This window comes from Tribolium castaneum, chromosome 1 (genome assembly GCF_031307605.1).
Source record: "Tribolium castaneum strain GA2 chromosome 1, icTriCast1.1, whole genome shotgun sequence".
NCBI lineage: Eukaryota > Metazoa > Arthropoda > Insecta > Coleoptera > Tenebrionidae > Tribolium > Tribolium castaneum.
The window spans coordinates 31,025,736-31,041,796 of record NC_087394.1 but is presented as its reverse complement, the minus strand read 5'-3'; the positions used below and the strand labels follow the sequence as shown (position 1 = coordinate 31,041,796).

The window sequence follows — 16,061 nt, the reverse complement described above, 5'->3', positions numbered from 1 at the left end:
GTGACACCAATTTATAAAAGAGTTTCACCTAATTTGTCCTCACCGAGCACAAAATACAGCGCTTAACAACGGAAAAGTCTGTTTTTATAAGCGCTTTAAACAACTGAAAAAAATTTGAAATTTTACATCGAGTGTGATTTATATTTAGTTAGGTAAATTATAAACTTCTGCATTTTAACTTTAAATTTATGTAGTTGTTAGTAAAAAGGTCTATTGTTTTCCCAACAATTTACTTTGCCTGAAGAACTTTCTTTGTTTCCGCATTATTATTATTCTTGCGCGACTTTCGGTTTGTTTTGATAAAAAGTTCAAATAAACTGTTGCCAAAAGTTAAGTAAGCCACTTATTCATAATTTTACAAGTACTTGAAATTCAATATCGTCATTACGTATTAATTATTGTTATTACGTAATTTGGCAAAATCGTCTTTCAGAAATTATCTAACCGGATTTCTTTGGCGTATTAAGTTGCAAATATTGAGAAATGTCACAACTCACTGGATATTAGGAAATGTTCATTTCAGTTTACATAGACTGCTACTATACTGCCTGGTTTCATCCTATATCGGAGACTGAAATGAGAAAAACGAACCGCCGTTTTTGGTTGATACTCTTTACACAAAACATTTTCAATCAGGACCCTAAAGCAATTCTAAGAGTTCAAAAATGACAACATTTGTAGGTTCTACCCTATTGCCGTTTAATATTTTAGCGCTTTTAGTGAGATGATGTTAAAGTCCTCCATCCAATTTTTCTATCTATGTGCAGACATAAAACTGTGTCAGATTACAAACAAACAAAAAATCACGTTTCACCACCATTTCTATCTCTAATGAATGTTATATAATTGTTTCTACCCCAAAACTTTATTACGCTTTTGCAAATAACAAGCTAATAACTTCTGAAATGAGCAATTAAATTAATAATATTGTTTGTAAACACGATATTTATTACTGCATAAAGTTAAACTAATAATGGTTTCTGCCTTGATGAATAGTCAAGGCAGTGAACAAAAATTAATTTTAAACGAGAAACATTTGTTAAAACTGTTTTGTCGGGAGTGTATGGTGCTTTTAGCTACAAAAAGCAACAAGCTTTTTTGAGAAATTAGTAGTGTAAAGTGTTATTTTATGAAGTGCTCTCTTTTGTACAAAGAGCAATTACATACTCATATGAATACTGTCTAATGCTAGACTCGTTTCTGAATAAAAATTGGTTTCAACTGACTTTAATGCTAATTAATTGTTAAAAAATTCTTTTTCTAACACATAAATCTAAACTGCGGTTCTTAATCTATTCTAAAGTGTACTTTATTGTTAAAATGAGCTTACATCTAGCTAAAAACTTACCGTTTTGGGCTTAGGCTGAGTCCGGCGACGCTATTGCTGACATACTCTTGTAAGGAGTTGAAGAAGCTCATATTGCCAACGTTTTTCACTTTCTGAAAAAAATACAATTCAAGGTGAAAATATTAGCACAACGCATACTTAATAATCGAGTTGTGCTTTTAGCGAATTAATTTAGCAGATTTCAACTTTGGCAATTGGTAAAATGTCAAAAGCTGCTGCTTTGTTATTATATAAAGTTAAAGCAGCTCCAAAACTTTGTTAATAAATTTAAGCAATTTCGTAATTATCCGAATATAAGTTTCGTATACAAAAAAATCCAAACCTTTTAGCATTTGTTACAAAACAAACAATAAGTTCTCTCCGCGTCATAGTTCAATTGTGATGAATTTTCAACGTAAATATGGGTCTGTGAAAAGGTTCCATTATCATTTGTGCTACACTTTAGCTTATTTGACGTTTTTCATTCCTAGGCATTTTTTGTCACTTCAGCAATATTGACTTATTCAAAGCTCAAATAAATAGATCCATTTCAAGAAGCATGGAAAGCGGTTTTTTAGGCAGACATTGAATGATTGTGGGGGATCATCAGTGCGCATTTTTGCACACATACAGCATATTACGAGTATAATAACAACAGTGTTTTCAGAAAACCTGAAAATTTTTGTATTCTCTGCGATGTATAATTTCTGAATCCACAACAGCACACAATTTTGCAATTACGCTGCACATTGATTGATGCAATATGTAGGTAGTACATAAAAATTTAAAACTGACAGGCAATACTTAAGCTTCTAGTTCCAACACACGGAATGATATCATCAACACGCTTGATGAGAAAACTTTTCGATCGCATTTTATTTTTGCCCGAATAAACACAGCGAATGATGGAAAAATATTTTATTTCATGACATAATCAGAAGCTAATCTGCAGAGCTTGGAATATTTAAACTCGTTAGGGGAACTGACAGTTAATCATTTATCAGAAATATGCTGCGGTTATCAATATTGACAACATTTTTAAGCTCTCCATTAGCTTTTTGTTGTGCAACGTTGTACAATCAATATTTGGAAGCTGATACTTGGAAAAATACATTTATTTATTATTTTAGAAAAGAGGGGAGAAATTTTAACAATTTTGTCCGCTCCAGTGCGCAATTAATTATATTTGTTGAATGATTAATCCATTCATAAAAAATGCACAGTTGTGTCCCATAAAACTGCAAGCGAAAGTAAACAGAAATTTATTTTAGCTCGACAATGGTCTGATTTTACGAAATCATGTAAATTTAGCCTCTGCTAAAAAATTAAGACATATTGTTTCCAACAATCATATTTCCACATTTTCTCTTCCTGAGGTTTTTTTTTGAAGGAAAATACCATCTACTCTCACATAAGTTATTTTCAATTTTTACACCTCATCTGTAAAGATAAATTCTGGTTTATGGCAAATAGCTATTGCTAAAAAATATGGTTTTGCAAAATTTATAAGCATCGGTGTACATAAACATTCGATTTATTCGTAAAATAAATCCTCCGAGCATCGTACCGTGCAGAAAAACATTTACTACATTTATGAGCTGAGCGAAAATGAAATAAATTCCAGGAACAGATATAATAATGTTCGACAAAGTCCATTTCTTATGATTGGTAATAAGCACAAAACTGTTTGGAAACAAGATCTCGGAACTATGGTTTCAAAACATAAAAATAAATTAAAAGAAAACTTAATTTCCCACTGCTCAGTTTCATGCTCGTAATTAAAATTTTGACTCATTCCGACAATGCTGCAAATCGATTTTTGAAATGCTAATTAAAACTCTTTTCAAACACAATAACGAAGTTTTCCTCTTATTGGCATATCTTTCTTGAATCAGCCAGTTGAACGAATAATCCAGGAAAGTAATTTCCGGTCGAAAATTTTTCCTCGACTTATGTATCAATACGCGAGTTAAATTTTATTTGTTGGCTTGTCAGCGGTTTGTGTACAACCTCTTTCATGCCCTGGGGGTGACATCGGTTACTTTATGGCTGACATGACGATGTTGCCAGAAATCAATCAACCAGGAAGCAGAAACTACACTAAAGTGAGTGCTTCATAAGTGATTTTTTATGTAGCGACGTTCTCGATACGACCACTGTAATGGTTTTGTTCGTTTAATGAGCGGGAAAAAGCAGCTTTATATTGGGGCGGTAAAAATAAACCAGAAAATGGAAATTTTATTCCTAGGAAAAAGCAAAGCGTAATCAAATTTTGGATCTCAATTTCCCTTTCAGTCAGCCGGAGATTATTCCAATGGGCTTGTGGTGGGCCAATGGTAAAACAATTCAGGTTTTCTGACGAATTGGTATTGAAATTCGCTCATAATATCGTCCTACTGACGTGATTATAGGCCTCTGGAGATGCTTGAGAGACGAGCTTTCTAAATTTATTACGGCAGCCCGGTCTATTGATTAAGTTTCATTTTTGCGAGTATTTCGCTTTTTCGCTATATTTAACATCTAATAGAACTTAATACTTACAATTTTCCGAATCATTTCGCTCAAAATCAATATTGTAGAAACACAATTCAATGGAACCTAAATCTGCTTTACATCGATAATTCAACACCATGTAGTCAATAAAAAGCATCAGATTAGCGAAAACGTTCATAAAAACAAGCGACATGTGTCACCAATTCACAAAGTGTATCGATCACACTTGACAATAATAAGATCAAAAAACGTCCGCCAGTTTTACGATTCTATTGCCAGCAAATAGCCATAAAATTTTCAAACAATTGTACCATTTCATAAAGAAAATTGTTTACAAACCGCAAACACAAGTCTGAAAATGGTGTTAATTAAGTAAATTAAATGCGGTTAAGTTATTTAGGTCAGGTAAGTTGTTCTGCATTATAGCAAACCTGAGCAAACTGTTAAATTTAAGTTGGACTAACTTGCTTCAGCTTCACTTCCTCTTGTCTGCAACTTGTATAATTATAAACACTTACTTTCAAAATATTTCCTGTTGCATATTTTCTCTTTGGATTTAAAAAAAGTAAAGCTTTGTGAAGCCAACCCTTTACTGGAATCGGACGAGTAATTAAAATTTTTCTGCCGAGATATTGTCATTATGTAAATTAACAGAAATTTAATTTCTCTGTTACCTACTGACCTACTTTTCAGTGCTGTTTTTACAAATATGTTTCTAATATAAAACAACAAAACACTACCCTCAACATGTAATGTAAACACCACTGTGGTAATAAATTAATAATTCATGAGTATATTGAGCAGTGAAAAAATATTTGGTCAAACTGGTTTCGCTCATAAACGTTCTCATCGCACCGTGTTTTAACCGTAAAACAAATAAAGTAAATTTAGAACAATTTAAAAAGAATTATTCTGACTTACTTGCTCCATTATACGATTTATAAAGTATCTCGTAAAGTACTACTCTCTATTTTTTTTAAATATTAATTTTTACGCGACTTTTTTCCCAGTAATTGCGTAATTTACGCAAGCAAATAGAGCACAGTTTGTAAATTAAAACAGTTCGCTTTAGATTATTACGTGCAAAATCGCAGTATTTAAAAATTAATTATCTGGGTATTATCCCGGCGCATCCACCATTTTTATCAAATGCTAAATTCGCGTAAAATTGTATAATTATTCTTCGTTAATTATGATTAAATTTTTGTTTTGACTCATTAAAACTATTTCAAAGTAAAAACAAACGTATTTTAGAACTAATAGTGTTGGTGTAGCGAAAACTTAGTTGCAAAAAATCTTTAGTTCGCAGTTAGTTACACATTTTGCAATGCAAAATAAATAATAGCATAAGTTTGACTTGTGTGTCATTTACAGTTATTAACTTAATAACATTATAACCTATCAGGTTTTTTCTCAGACGCAGACAGTAAATAATCAAATCTTGAAAAAATAGAAAAATCTATCTAAATTCAAGACTAAAAAATCTGAAAAATCGTTAGAGTAAAAAACTGCAATACTTTGACCGCTGCATCAAAAAGCCAAAGAAAGATTTTAGTTGCCAACAAATTTCCAAAATACTAAGCGAATTTGCTCAAGGAGGAGAGTAAAAAAACTAACAGTAGGTTTTGTAGTGTCCAATTTTATTCTGTTACACTTGTCTGCTTTCTTAGTGGAATTCCCAAGCCTATTTCAAAGTTATTTATAAAACTTTCAAGTTGTTAAATCTTTCGAGTGTATGTCGGAGTTTTGGTCCATTTCATATTTGCAAAAATGAAAAAACTTTTCTTTTTAAAGATTTGGTGAATTGACCACTTATCAGAAAGTGGAAAACTTACTTACACGTCTTTGATACACGATATTAAGTATTTCGTTTTTTGTAGTACAGTATTACAAATCTCAACGAAAATTTAATAATTGTTGAAGGACAATGCGATAAAATGTTGAATCATTTCGTATTACGGTGTTGAACTATGAAATATTACATATTTTTGCATACTTCCAAATGCTCAAAGGCTGCATAACTGCAGATTTATAAACACACTAAGCCTTGAAGTGTATTACGGAATTTTATGCACGCGATATTGTTCCAAAGACTTTAATAACAGACAATTTATTGTGCAGTGTCTTGGTCCGGATTTCATTAGAAAATGACCTTATCTAAATCCACGTCTTAGGATGGCTCCGATCTACTAAACTGTCATATCCTCCTCCAGAATCTCGCGTAGTTAAGCGATCCCCTAGATCTGAATAACTTAGGAAAACGCGAAGATATTCCTAGACCGATGTGATGTGCTGCTGCATAAATTGGCTGGGATTCCATTACATCCTATTTGTGGGTAGAGCGATTTCTCCGAACGACTCTAAATTTTGCGTGAAGGTACCCTGCCGCAACTAAGCCCCCAAAGAGCTTTTAATTTATTTGTTTGAAACAACTTTTTTAATTGCCGAGCTTCCACTTGGCGCTTTCGTAACGATTTTATTATCTGATAATCGACAGTTTCTTTCTCCAAATGCAATTTACCGCAACCTATAAAAAATATATACCAATAAACAGGCACGACGACTGTGATCCTTTTATTCCTTCCGCGATGTTACAACAGAATTGGAGAATTTTGTTTTCCTCTTGGGTGCAACAGTCGACAAAACCGGCAGATAATATTACCAAATAAAATGTTGATCTTAGATTTGTTACATCGAACTTCGTGAAATCATGTTTCGCGATGAACCATTTGAGTTTTCAGTCACAGAAACGGTTTTTTTTGGTAGAATATTGCAATGCTCCGTTAATTCTCTAATATGTGAAAAGGTTTTAAAGAACTTTGTTACAAATTAGTGAAAATTTCGCCAACGTATGATCCTTGTTTTAATGTTGAAATTTAATGTACGTACCTGGACGTATAACACACAACTTTAAAATGAAGTTACGAGTGTTTGCAAATCCAAAAATTCATAAATTCCCAACCAACGGGCTTCGTAATTACACTAAACCAGATATCAGCTCAGATTTATCGCACTTCATGAAAATTTTCTACTTGCATGATTGATTATATCTCGCAGTGAAGTTCCTACATTTCGGTTATATGTTGCATAGCTCGGTGTAAAATTTATGCTAATACGTTCCGTGCAAATCCACTGATTTATGTAAGAAAATAAATAATTTCATTAAACTTTACAGCTAAATTATTCCGTTCTGTATGGCTAAATGGAAAAAATTAAAAGTGTCGTGACTCAACGTAAATTTATGAGATTCAGCCACAATTTATGAAGCAGTGCCTCAGACACAAAGTTCATTTTTTGGGGATCACGGAAACAAAATGCCATCCTTAAATGGCCATAACAATATCTCACGATTTACGAGCATCTCGAGCATTTTTATTTAAAAATCTGGAAGGGAAGCGCATTTTTGTCAACTTTAATTAACGTAACAACACATGTTTAAATTGCTGTCAACTAAATAATTGGATTGTTGCTGCTAACTAATGTTTTCGCAGATGTAACATTCAAACACGCGCCATGGAACAAATATCTCTAATTAGCATGAAGTTGGTTTCTAAGCTTATTATTAGTTAATTTTCACAATTTGCAACTACTGGTGTGAAAATTTATTAGTAATTAGGATGGGCGTCCGAAGCTCCACTTTGAAATGGTAGAGACGCGACCTTCGTTGAGATAATTATTAATTTACTTGCTTTAATTTTGGAATGTGATCGGGTTCGGTCTGGTAATATTGTCTATTGCTTATTTATCCAATTATAGGGTTCACCAATTAGCAGTTGCTTTTTTTCTTATTGAACCTTCTTGTGGTAAAAATAATTAATTCACGAGGCAATGTTTGCTAATTGAGGCCGCAATTTCCCACCGGTGAGCAATTCTAGTTTGTATTTAACGCACAAATTGTGTGTATCAAGCAAGTGATTGAATATTGGAATGCAATTCGAACTGATGGGAACGTAGTCAAACAAACCCAAATGTCGCTTTGTTTTCTAGAGCCTGTGACCTTATTCGCAATCTCTATCGGGTTGTTTCGGTGTATAACTCATTCTTGCGCTTCCAGGATGCATTCAGTGCACATTACCCTTTCACAGATAAATTCTACCCGTTGCTCCCCCAATTTCCTCAAACATGTGCTAATGGTTGTTTAGGATACGTGAACTGCTCCACTTTAACACGACTTCCTTTTAATCTAACCTTGTAGGTCGGGATAAGCCGAGATTTTTGTGAACCCTTTTAGGAAATTTTATAGCCTAATGAAATAAGTAAAAGGAAAACGTTGTGGGAAGGCACGGAAGAGTAATAAGGCTTTCTTAATCTCAAATGTTTCCGTTTAATGAGTAAACGGGTTGAGAAACAATGTTATGAATTTTCTATAAAGCCGTTGCCACTTTAATAATGGAGCAGCAACAAATTCTTGCTCCCTTTTCAACATATTGGAAATGTATGTTTGGTTATTTATACTTGTGCATTACTGTTACCTACAGATTTTTATTTACTCCCTCTGCTCCTTTTTTTCCAATTATTTTAAAAGTTTAGCTGCCTTGTTATGCAAAGATCAAATAACGAGTAAACAACTAAATTTCTTCACGAAGATCTCTACACAGCATTTTCACGTATTGTTTAGTTAAGGAGAATCTCCTTGTATTTCATATTTTCGAAAAAGTTGAGTAGAAAACATTATTTTTATTTCAAAATTTTCAAGCAAAAAATCACTGTTTCACCCGAAAAATGGACAATTTGTTTCTACCTTTTGGTATTGGTTTTCGCAGTATATTATCAAATATACATGTACAAATTAGCAAATTTGGGATACATATCACGGATCTCAGTAGTGGAAACTATAGTGTTACGTGCTCCCTCTAAATTAGCAAAATTTCGCAGCGATTCTTGAGCACACGTTGACGATAGTTAGTGTTAATGTATTGATCGCTTTCCATGTTTGCAATAATCGGCAGGAATATCAGAATATCCACTTAATGTATTTAATTAACAACGACATCCCATCACTAAAGAACTAATACCGATAAGGGCGTTTCCACTATTAGAGCGCAAACAAGCGCTTATCTAATGAAAATATTTATGTTCCAGTAAATTGATAGCGCTATTTTTACCCGCCTAATTTGCATATCGACGAATTTGTTCGGTTGAACTTGGTGTGACTTGTTTCGCTAAAACAATCGTCTATTCAATTGAAATTATCTAAGGGATAAGCTACGAACTGAAACGGCTTTGCAACTCAGTACCTCCAGCCTTTTGTTGCACGATTAGCACTTAAAAATCGATGGAATTGTGTTCACACAACTATGTCGTAATAATTATGCACCTGGTTAGTCTAAATAATTCACGAAAATCAATACGAGAACAAAAGATATTGCAGGTTACGTGGGAAAAGAAGAGTTGTGAAGTGGACTTTAATTATATTTATCTTAGCCGACTTTATCACTTTGGAAACTTTTCCGCTATAAATTCCGTTTGAAACGTTTAGCGAGAAATTCTTTTCGGAAATGTAATGAACATTACGGCCTCATCTACTTTAATTTATTTGCACTTTGTTAGGAAGCAATTAATTAAAACTCTAAACAAACATGTGTGATGTTTAGCAATATCGCATTATTGATTTACTGTGTGGATTTAGTTGGTTACCCAAACTATATCAAGGTAATAATGCAATGCGACTGTCTAATAACAATAACTAGGTATGGTAATGTTGGGTAAGCAGGGGTTTAGTAGACTGGAGGAGATTTACGACCACTGGTTCAAGTTAGATTTTGTTTATTTTAAACTTAAAAAGTAGCAATTCGCACCATTACAAAAAAAAAAGATTTATAAATAATGACATGTCTGTTCAACAAGCCCTCGATAAATCCACACTTCCCGGTCTTACCCTATAATTTCGGACATCTAAATCGATAATTCAAAATGTATGAAGCTGACCTGTTGATTGCATATCCAACATCGTATTATTGTTGCATGTATGTTTGTATTGCTGAAGATGTTCGTTTCAACAAAAAGGCACCAAGCATGTTCCCATAATTCTAACACAAAAAAGAGCAGTTCTAATTGGTTTCACCTCATTGTTTGCGGTAATAATTGGTTTCCAGATTCATGATCCACTTGTCTGCACACCAATATAATGAGCTGTGTATTACGGAGTTTTCAAAAATCATTTCAAAAGAAAATACACTGCATTAAAAAAAACAAAAATTAATACAAATAAAACACTTCTTCTGTTAGTTCTTATTATGTTTTTACGTTAAAAAATGTGCACAAAAATGTAATATAAACCGTATAAAAGCAAATAACGATTACTATTACTGTGAAAGAATTATAGTCCTGTAATTGATCCAATCTCAAATTAGTTTTAAATAATGTAAAGTTTTAATAATAGTCAATAGCTTCAATGCAGTGAATAGAACAATTATCACTTGATATGATGTGATAGTTATTCGATCATCACTTTGATAGATTGTTACTGAATCATTCAAACAAGTTTGCTCTAATATTATGAATTAATTTTATAACGTAGCTAGATTATGAGCTTAATTTATGCAATATTTTTTCCAATGCTGAATTTGACATCGATGCTCGACTTGCGTAAAGTTTTTCAAGATGTGACATTTTATTGTATCGGAAAAGTGTAATCACTAATCAGTTGTGCTGTGTTTTCAATGTTGTATCTATAGAAATATCATGATAAGTGAACCCAATAATAATAGACGTTTTTTATTGCGATCTAGACAAAACCGCCTACACTGCCGTGTACATCTTCATTAGAGCTTTCAGGACGCTTTTATGTCGTGCTTTGCTTTCAGGGTATAATAAGTCATTTTTGTCAAAGACTTGAGATTTTTACATGACGTTACTCCAGATGGTACACGAATGCAAATGTGCAACAAAGGCTCGTAGTTAGAGCTCACCTCAATCTTTTAACGTAGAAATGTAAGCACTTGAGACACTCGGTGTCAAATGAGTAATTTGATTCAATATTGGGAGCTGCTTTTTGAAGCAAGCGCCAAATCTAAATAAATTTCTCATTACTTTAATACCCTGAGTGAGAAAAGAGCGAGTCGCTATTTGTAACAGGAAACTTCGGAGAGGTGGAACACTTGGATGCCACCATCAATCTTTCTCTAGGAAGGTGCGTGTATCAAAGAAAGACCGTGATGCATTAAAAAAAGGTGACGGTACTTTGTTATTCGTTTAGAGTTTTCCGGAGTTTCGACTGGTCGTCGTCTCGCAATTGGAAAAAGTTATCCGCCGTTAACTTAGTACAGCGCATTTCCCGCTTCTAAAAAACGAAATTAATAGAATTGTTGAACCATCACTTCGGTGCGTATTTTTCATAACGCATATCCGTTCCCAGATATTGAATTTCCTTTCTTCGTGGCTGTATATTCACAAACTATGTTAGAGAAAGGTGTCAAAACGGAGATTGATGAAATTGGGAATGTCAGTGTTCCGAAGGTGCGCGCCACGAACGCTGATATTATTTGAAAATGTAAATTATTTGTTTACATGACACACAACTGATTCATTCGGGCGGAAAAATCAAATTTCAAACGACCCGCTTTCGATCAGAGCCTGACAGCGCTTTCACTGGGAAAACGGGGCCTAATTGGAGCATTCTCTTTCAAAAGACGTGGAAGCAATTAGCAATGAAATCAACCCTTGGACACACACCTCGGAACTTTCCTTCAACTCGTAAAAAATTTCAGACGGCAACCATTTGACCAAATCAAATTCGTTTAACCCCTTTTAACTCGTTATGTATTCATTAACATCCATTTGCTTCCTTTACCTGAATAAAGCTCAAGAAATACTGAAATGTCGTTAGTGCGAACGTGTTTTAGTCACAGGTGGATATATCCCGAAAATGTTTCACTTTGTGTCTCATATTTCAAAGCTGACGCTAACAGCTTGCGATTAGTATTTTAAATCTGACGTTTTGAAGCTTTTCAAAGAATTTTGGAAACGCATTTAAAACTGTGGCGACGCCTGAATAAAGTAATATTTTAGTCAATTCCAGGTGGGAAATTATTCTTTTCATTATTCACACAAAATCTGTCTCTTTCCAAATTTTCTCAAGAGAAATAAAGCAATTATCTTTTGATTAAACTGAGCTGACAAAAACATAAAACCTGAAATAACAATACTTTTAGTAATGTACAGCCATACAAAACAATCTTTGCATTTGCAACATATTCCCAAAAAATTCTTTCACAACTTTTTTGAATTTTTATATAGAGTAATTTGTTAATTCAATTCTAGCAAAATAATAAATACAGAGAGAATTCATGAAGTAGTATATTTATGATAAAACCTCTAAGTTAAAAATAAAACCAAACAATCTACTCTTATAATTTAAGTGAAAATTTTCCTTACTTCGTTGAGATCGACCTACTTAAGGTGGAATACAGTTTTTTAAATTGTGAAACAAACAGAAGTACAAAATGGAATTGACTTGTCGTATGAAAGATCATAAGAGATGCGGCAGGAATACGACTTTGGCATTATTATGATAACTGCTGTGTGCGATGATACCATCAAGAAGAAAACTCAACTTCAAAAGTGACCTTTTAATATGATCTTCCCAACATCGTCGTTATGATAATGTCATTTTAACATTAAATCGATAATTTTATAAAAACAGAAGGAGGAAGCCCGGTTTATTACGTTGTGAATAATGTGTTGTGGAAACAGTTTAAGACGACTACTAATATCTGGATATTCAATTACAAGATACTTGAGCCTCATAAATGCAAGTCAAAACCAATTACGGCAACATATTGCCCTGGAAGCATTAAGTACATTAATGTTATTGAGGACGTTAATCCGATCATTAATTCCACCTAATAATGGTAGCAATATAGGTGAATTGATTGGACGTAAAGACACATGAATTTATATCTGTTATAAAAGTCATTAAGTTAAGGAAATTCCCCATCGCTACCAAAATATATCCAATATCGTTAATATCTCCATCGGATTTGAATGACTAACAAAATTGCTCGGAGGAGGCACAACAATGGACTTAATGTCGCGGATATTTAATTTTTTCCGTCCTCAAGCGCCTTTTAATTTAATTAACCAAGTATTTTACGAGTTTTCAAGAGAGCAACTAAAGTAAATGAAACTTTTCGTGTGTAGATATGTTGCCCATAAAACTATTTTAATCAGTCCGGCAAATTAATGTGCCATAAAACGCAATTGATAAGGGGGACGACCTGCAAAAGTAATTATTTCATCGGCCAATAACGGAAAAATCCGCTGAAATAAATATCCGAAAAGGTCGGAGTCAATTTACATGTCAACTAAAACATGAGCGGCTTTTCGCATCAAGAACCACTCCAGAATTTAAGGTGGACAGAAATGGAAACTTGGCCAAATCTTGAAATATTAATTCGGGTTTATTCCTCATTTTCTCTAGTGTTATGTCTATTGCCTCATCTGCATTCAAACGTCGTCTCGTTTTTATTTCCGATTCGTTTCTTTCAACTAACGAACTCTTATCTTTGGCAATAGTGTCAAATATTTATCGCACGCATTTTGTATAATTTTAATGAAACTGTGCGAAAGTCGCATGCGAGCTTATTGATCCGTAAATCTTTGTGCAAACTCACTTTCCCCGTGTGTGCATATATTATTCATTTTCCAAACTCTGCAAGTTTTAAAAGCGGTCACAAGCCATCCATCAACCGGGATTCTAACATTTAGAACTCAAAATCGCAGAAATCTAAATTGTTTTTAACGAGTATTACGGCTGAAAGTTCATTTACGTCGTTATCTGAAGTTTTCAGTCATATTTCTAAACTACTTGTTCGTCAGTTGGGATAAGAGACGAATAAATCGGTTAATACCCGAAACTTCAGTACAGAAACGCAGTGTTTAAGCCGCTGCCATAAATCCTCCCATTCTTACAGTTATTTTAAGTTGGAATTCGACAATGCTGAAACTTTGCTCGAGCGTAAGAAAGACGTTTTTTAAAAGAATTCGTGAGAAAACGAAAATATTCATTTCTGCTGCGACACGAAAAATTCTAAACTCGGGATAGAACATTTCCTGCTGTCAAATTAAATTCGAAAATAAGAAAAGCAGAAAATTATGTTGGGTCAATAATCGCTGCCAGATTGAATTTAATTATTCAGAGCAAACAAAGTAAACAAATTTGTCATTTTGGGGTTGATGTCAATTTTGAGCTTTCATCGCGTTATTTGTTTGAAAAATCGGGTGATAAAATTGATTATTACCAAAAAATCTGATACTTTTTCTAGGTGCTTTTGTTAAATACATTCACCTAATTTAAAAAAAAAACGTACAGCCATAAGGAGTTAAGTTATTTCAGTAATCAGCAGTGACTAGGACTCGGTACTCTTAAGATACGTTCAACCAAAGTGCTATAGTAATCAGGCACAGCTCTAAAAAATTTCACTTTTTGTAAAGTTTTGTAAAAGGCGGTGAACAATTAACGGTTGAAATTTTGTTTCAAAACTTAACAACCTATTTTACATAAAAAAACAACTTTATATTCCCGAGAGCCCTTTTACAAAGTTAAGTGCACTAATTGTCCCATCATAGAAAAAAATGTTAAAAACTTGTTAAAGCAGGTAATTACTAATTACACTTAAAACGAAGGCAAAAAATTCAATATACTTAACTATAACACAACGAAAACTGAAAGATTAGAGAATGTATTTCTAACAAGTTTAAAAATATAAACATTGCGACATCGTCAATCAATAATTAAGGAAATTAGAAGTAAAGTAATAAAATTAAAAAACAAGCACTTGGAAGAAAATTTTAAGAAATTTTGGCAAAGTTATAATAGTTTTTTACGTTTTAACGGCTTAAAAAAACTTATTTTTTATTGACAATGATAATAAATTATAAGTTTTCACACAAATTAAAAGTAAATGTCATAAAAGTTGTTATTTCGGTAACAAATAATTATTATAATCTCTACTAAAGAATACCAGAAAACAAGTGGAAGAAAAATAAACACTGATGTTTTGAAAAACAATGACAGGCTTTCCTTGATAATTAACCGATAGCACAACGCATAAACTTTGCTTAAAATATTAAATTTCAGAATCAAAATCTCGAAAAAGCTGCTCTTTAGATACGTGTAATTAAAACTCTACAACTTAATTAACAGTTTTTTAATAAAAACTGCGTAACTAGCAAGATTCTGAAGCCACTTTTATGCTTCATTTAAAAAAGACAACTTTGAAGAGAAGCTGGTTTTAACACAAATTAATTTCGAAGGAATGCCAGTAAAAAAAGTTTCCGGTACAAAAAGTAGAACGTCGGTAATTAATTTTAAAATTTTGTGTGATAACGTGCACGCCAAGGGAGTAGGAAAATTGTAATGTTGAGGTAAAGCACAATAAAAGTAATAAGATATACTACACGACAGTTGACAGTGATTAACGGCAAATAAATGTCAAATATTTATCTTCCATGGTATTGATCTTTCCAAGTGTGATTTAGTGCAGGTCTGGTCATTTTCTCGCAAGTGTGTAAAATTTTATACGGAATAAAAAGTTATTTTTCATAAAAATAAAACGTCTTAATCAACACCTGGAGCAGTTATTTTTCATCTTCTTGATATTTTCGCCCCTTATCTTTTAATATCGTAATGAAATGGCCGTAAACTGTCCCAGCATTGCAAGCTTTGCAATTCAAATATATTCTAAATTTTTCAGAGCGGGCAAGGGAAAATTAAATTTTATATAAAAGGAAAGCCACTGTTTATCATCCCTTCGTTTTTGGCTCAAATTTACAATTTACGTCCAAGACTAGAAAAAATTAAATTCGGCGAATTCCACTCTGATGGAGTGCTTCGCCGTAAATTTTATCTGATCCTCCGACTCCAAATTATTACAAGTGGCGCTAAATTATCCCATTTGGTTTTATTGACGATGCGAGAGTGTAACTTTGTCGTTTCCATTCATGGAATAAATGGGGAAACCTGTGGCTCTCGGGGAAAAACTCCGGCTCCGTCCGCTCCGGAGGATTTTTTGCGATGATTTACCGAAAGTCCCTCAAAGATCGTTCCGAAAGGACGAAGGATCAAGACCCGAATCCCTTCGGTGGTACGAACATCGAAACAACAACAAAACGGTGCTTACCTTTACACCATGCCGTAAAGGATAAACAAGAGTATCGTGAGCGAGGATCAACAGTTCACATTATCGCGGCCGTTCGAGACGAAATCGCGAATAGAATGGGACGAAGTTGGGTTCCAGGT

At 33.4% G+C, this 16,061-nt stretch overlaps 1 protein-coding gene across 1 annotated transcript in view; it reads right to left on the bottom strand.

Annotated features, from left to right (window-relative positions):
- Nucleotides 1-16,061, bottom strand: part of unc-13-4A — a 42,749-nt gene extending 26,688 nt beyond the window's left edge. The window contains exons 1-2 of the mRNA XM_008192683.3: nt 15,943-16,061; nt 1,349-1,440 (exon numbers count right to left, since the gene is read on the bottom strand). Coding sequence (XP_008190905.1) covers nt 1,349-1,419 — 71 coding nt within the window. The 5' untranslated portion in view covers nt 1,420-1,440; nt 15,943-16,061. The remainder of the gene's footprint in view (nt 1-1,348; nt 1,441-15,942) is intronic.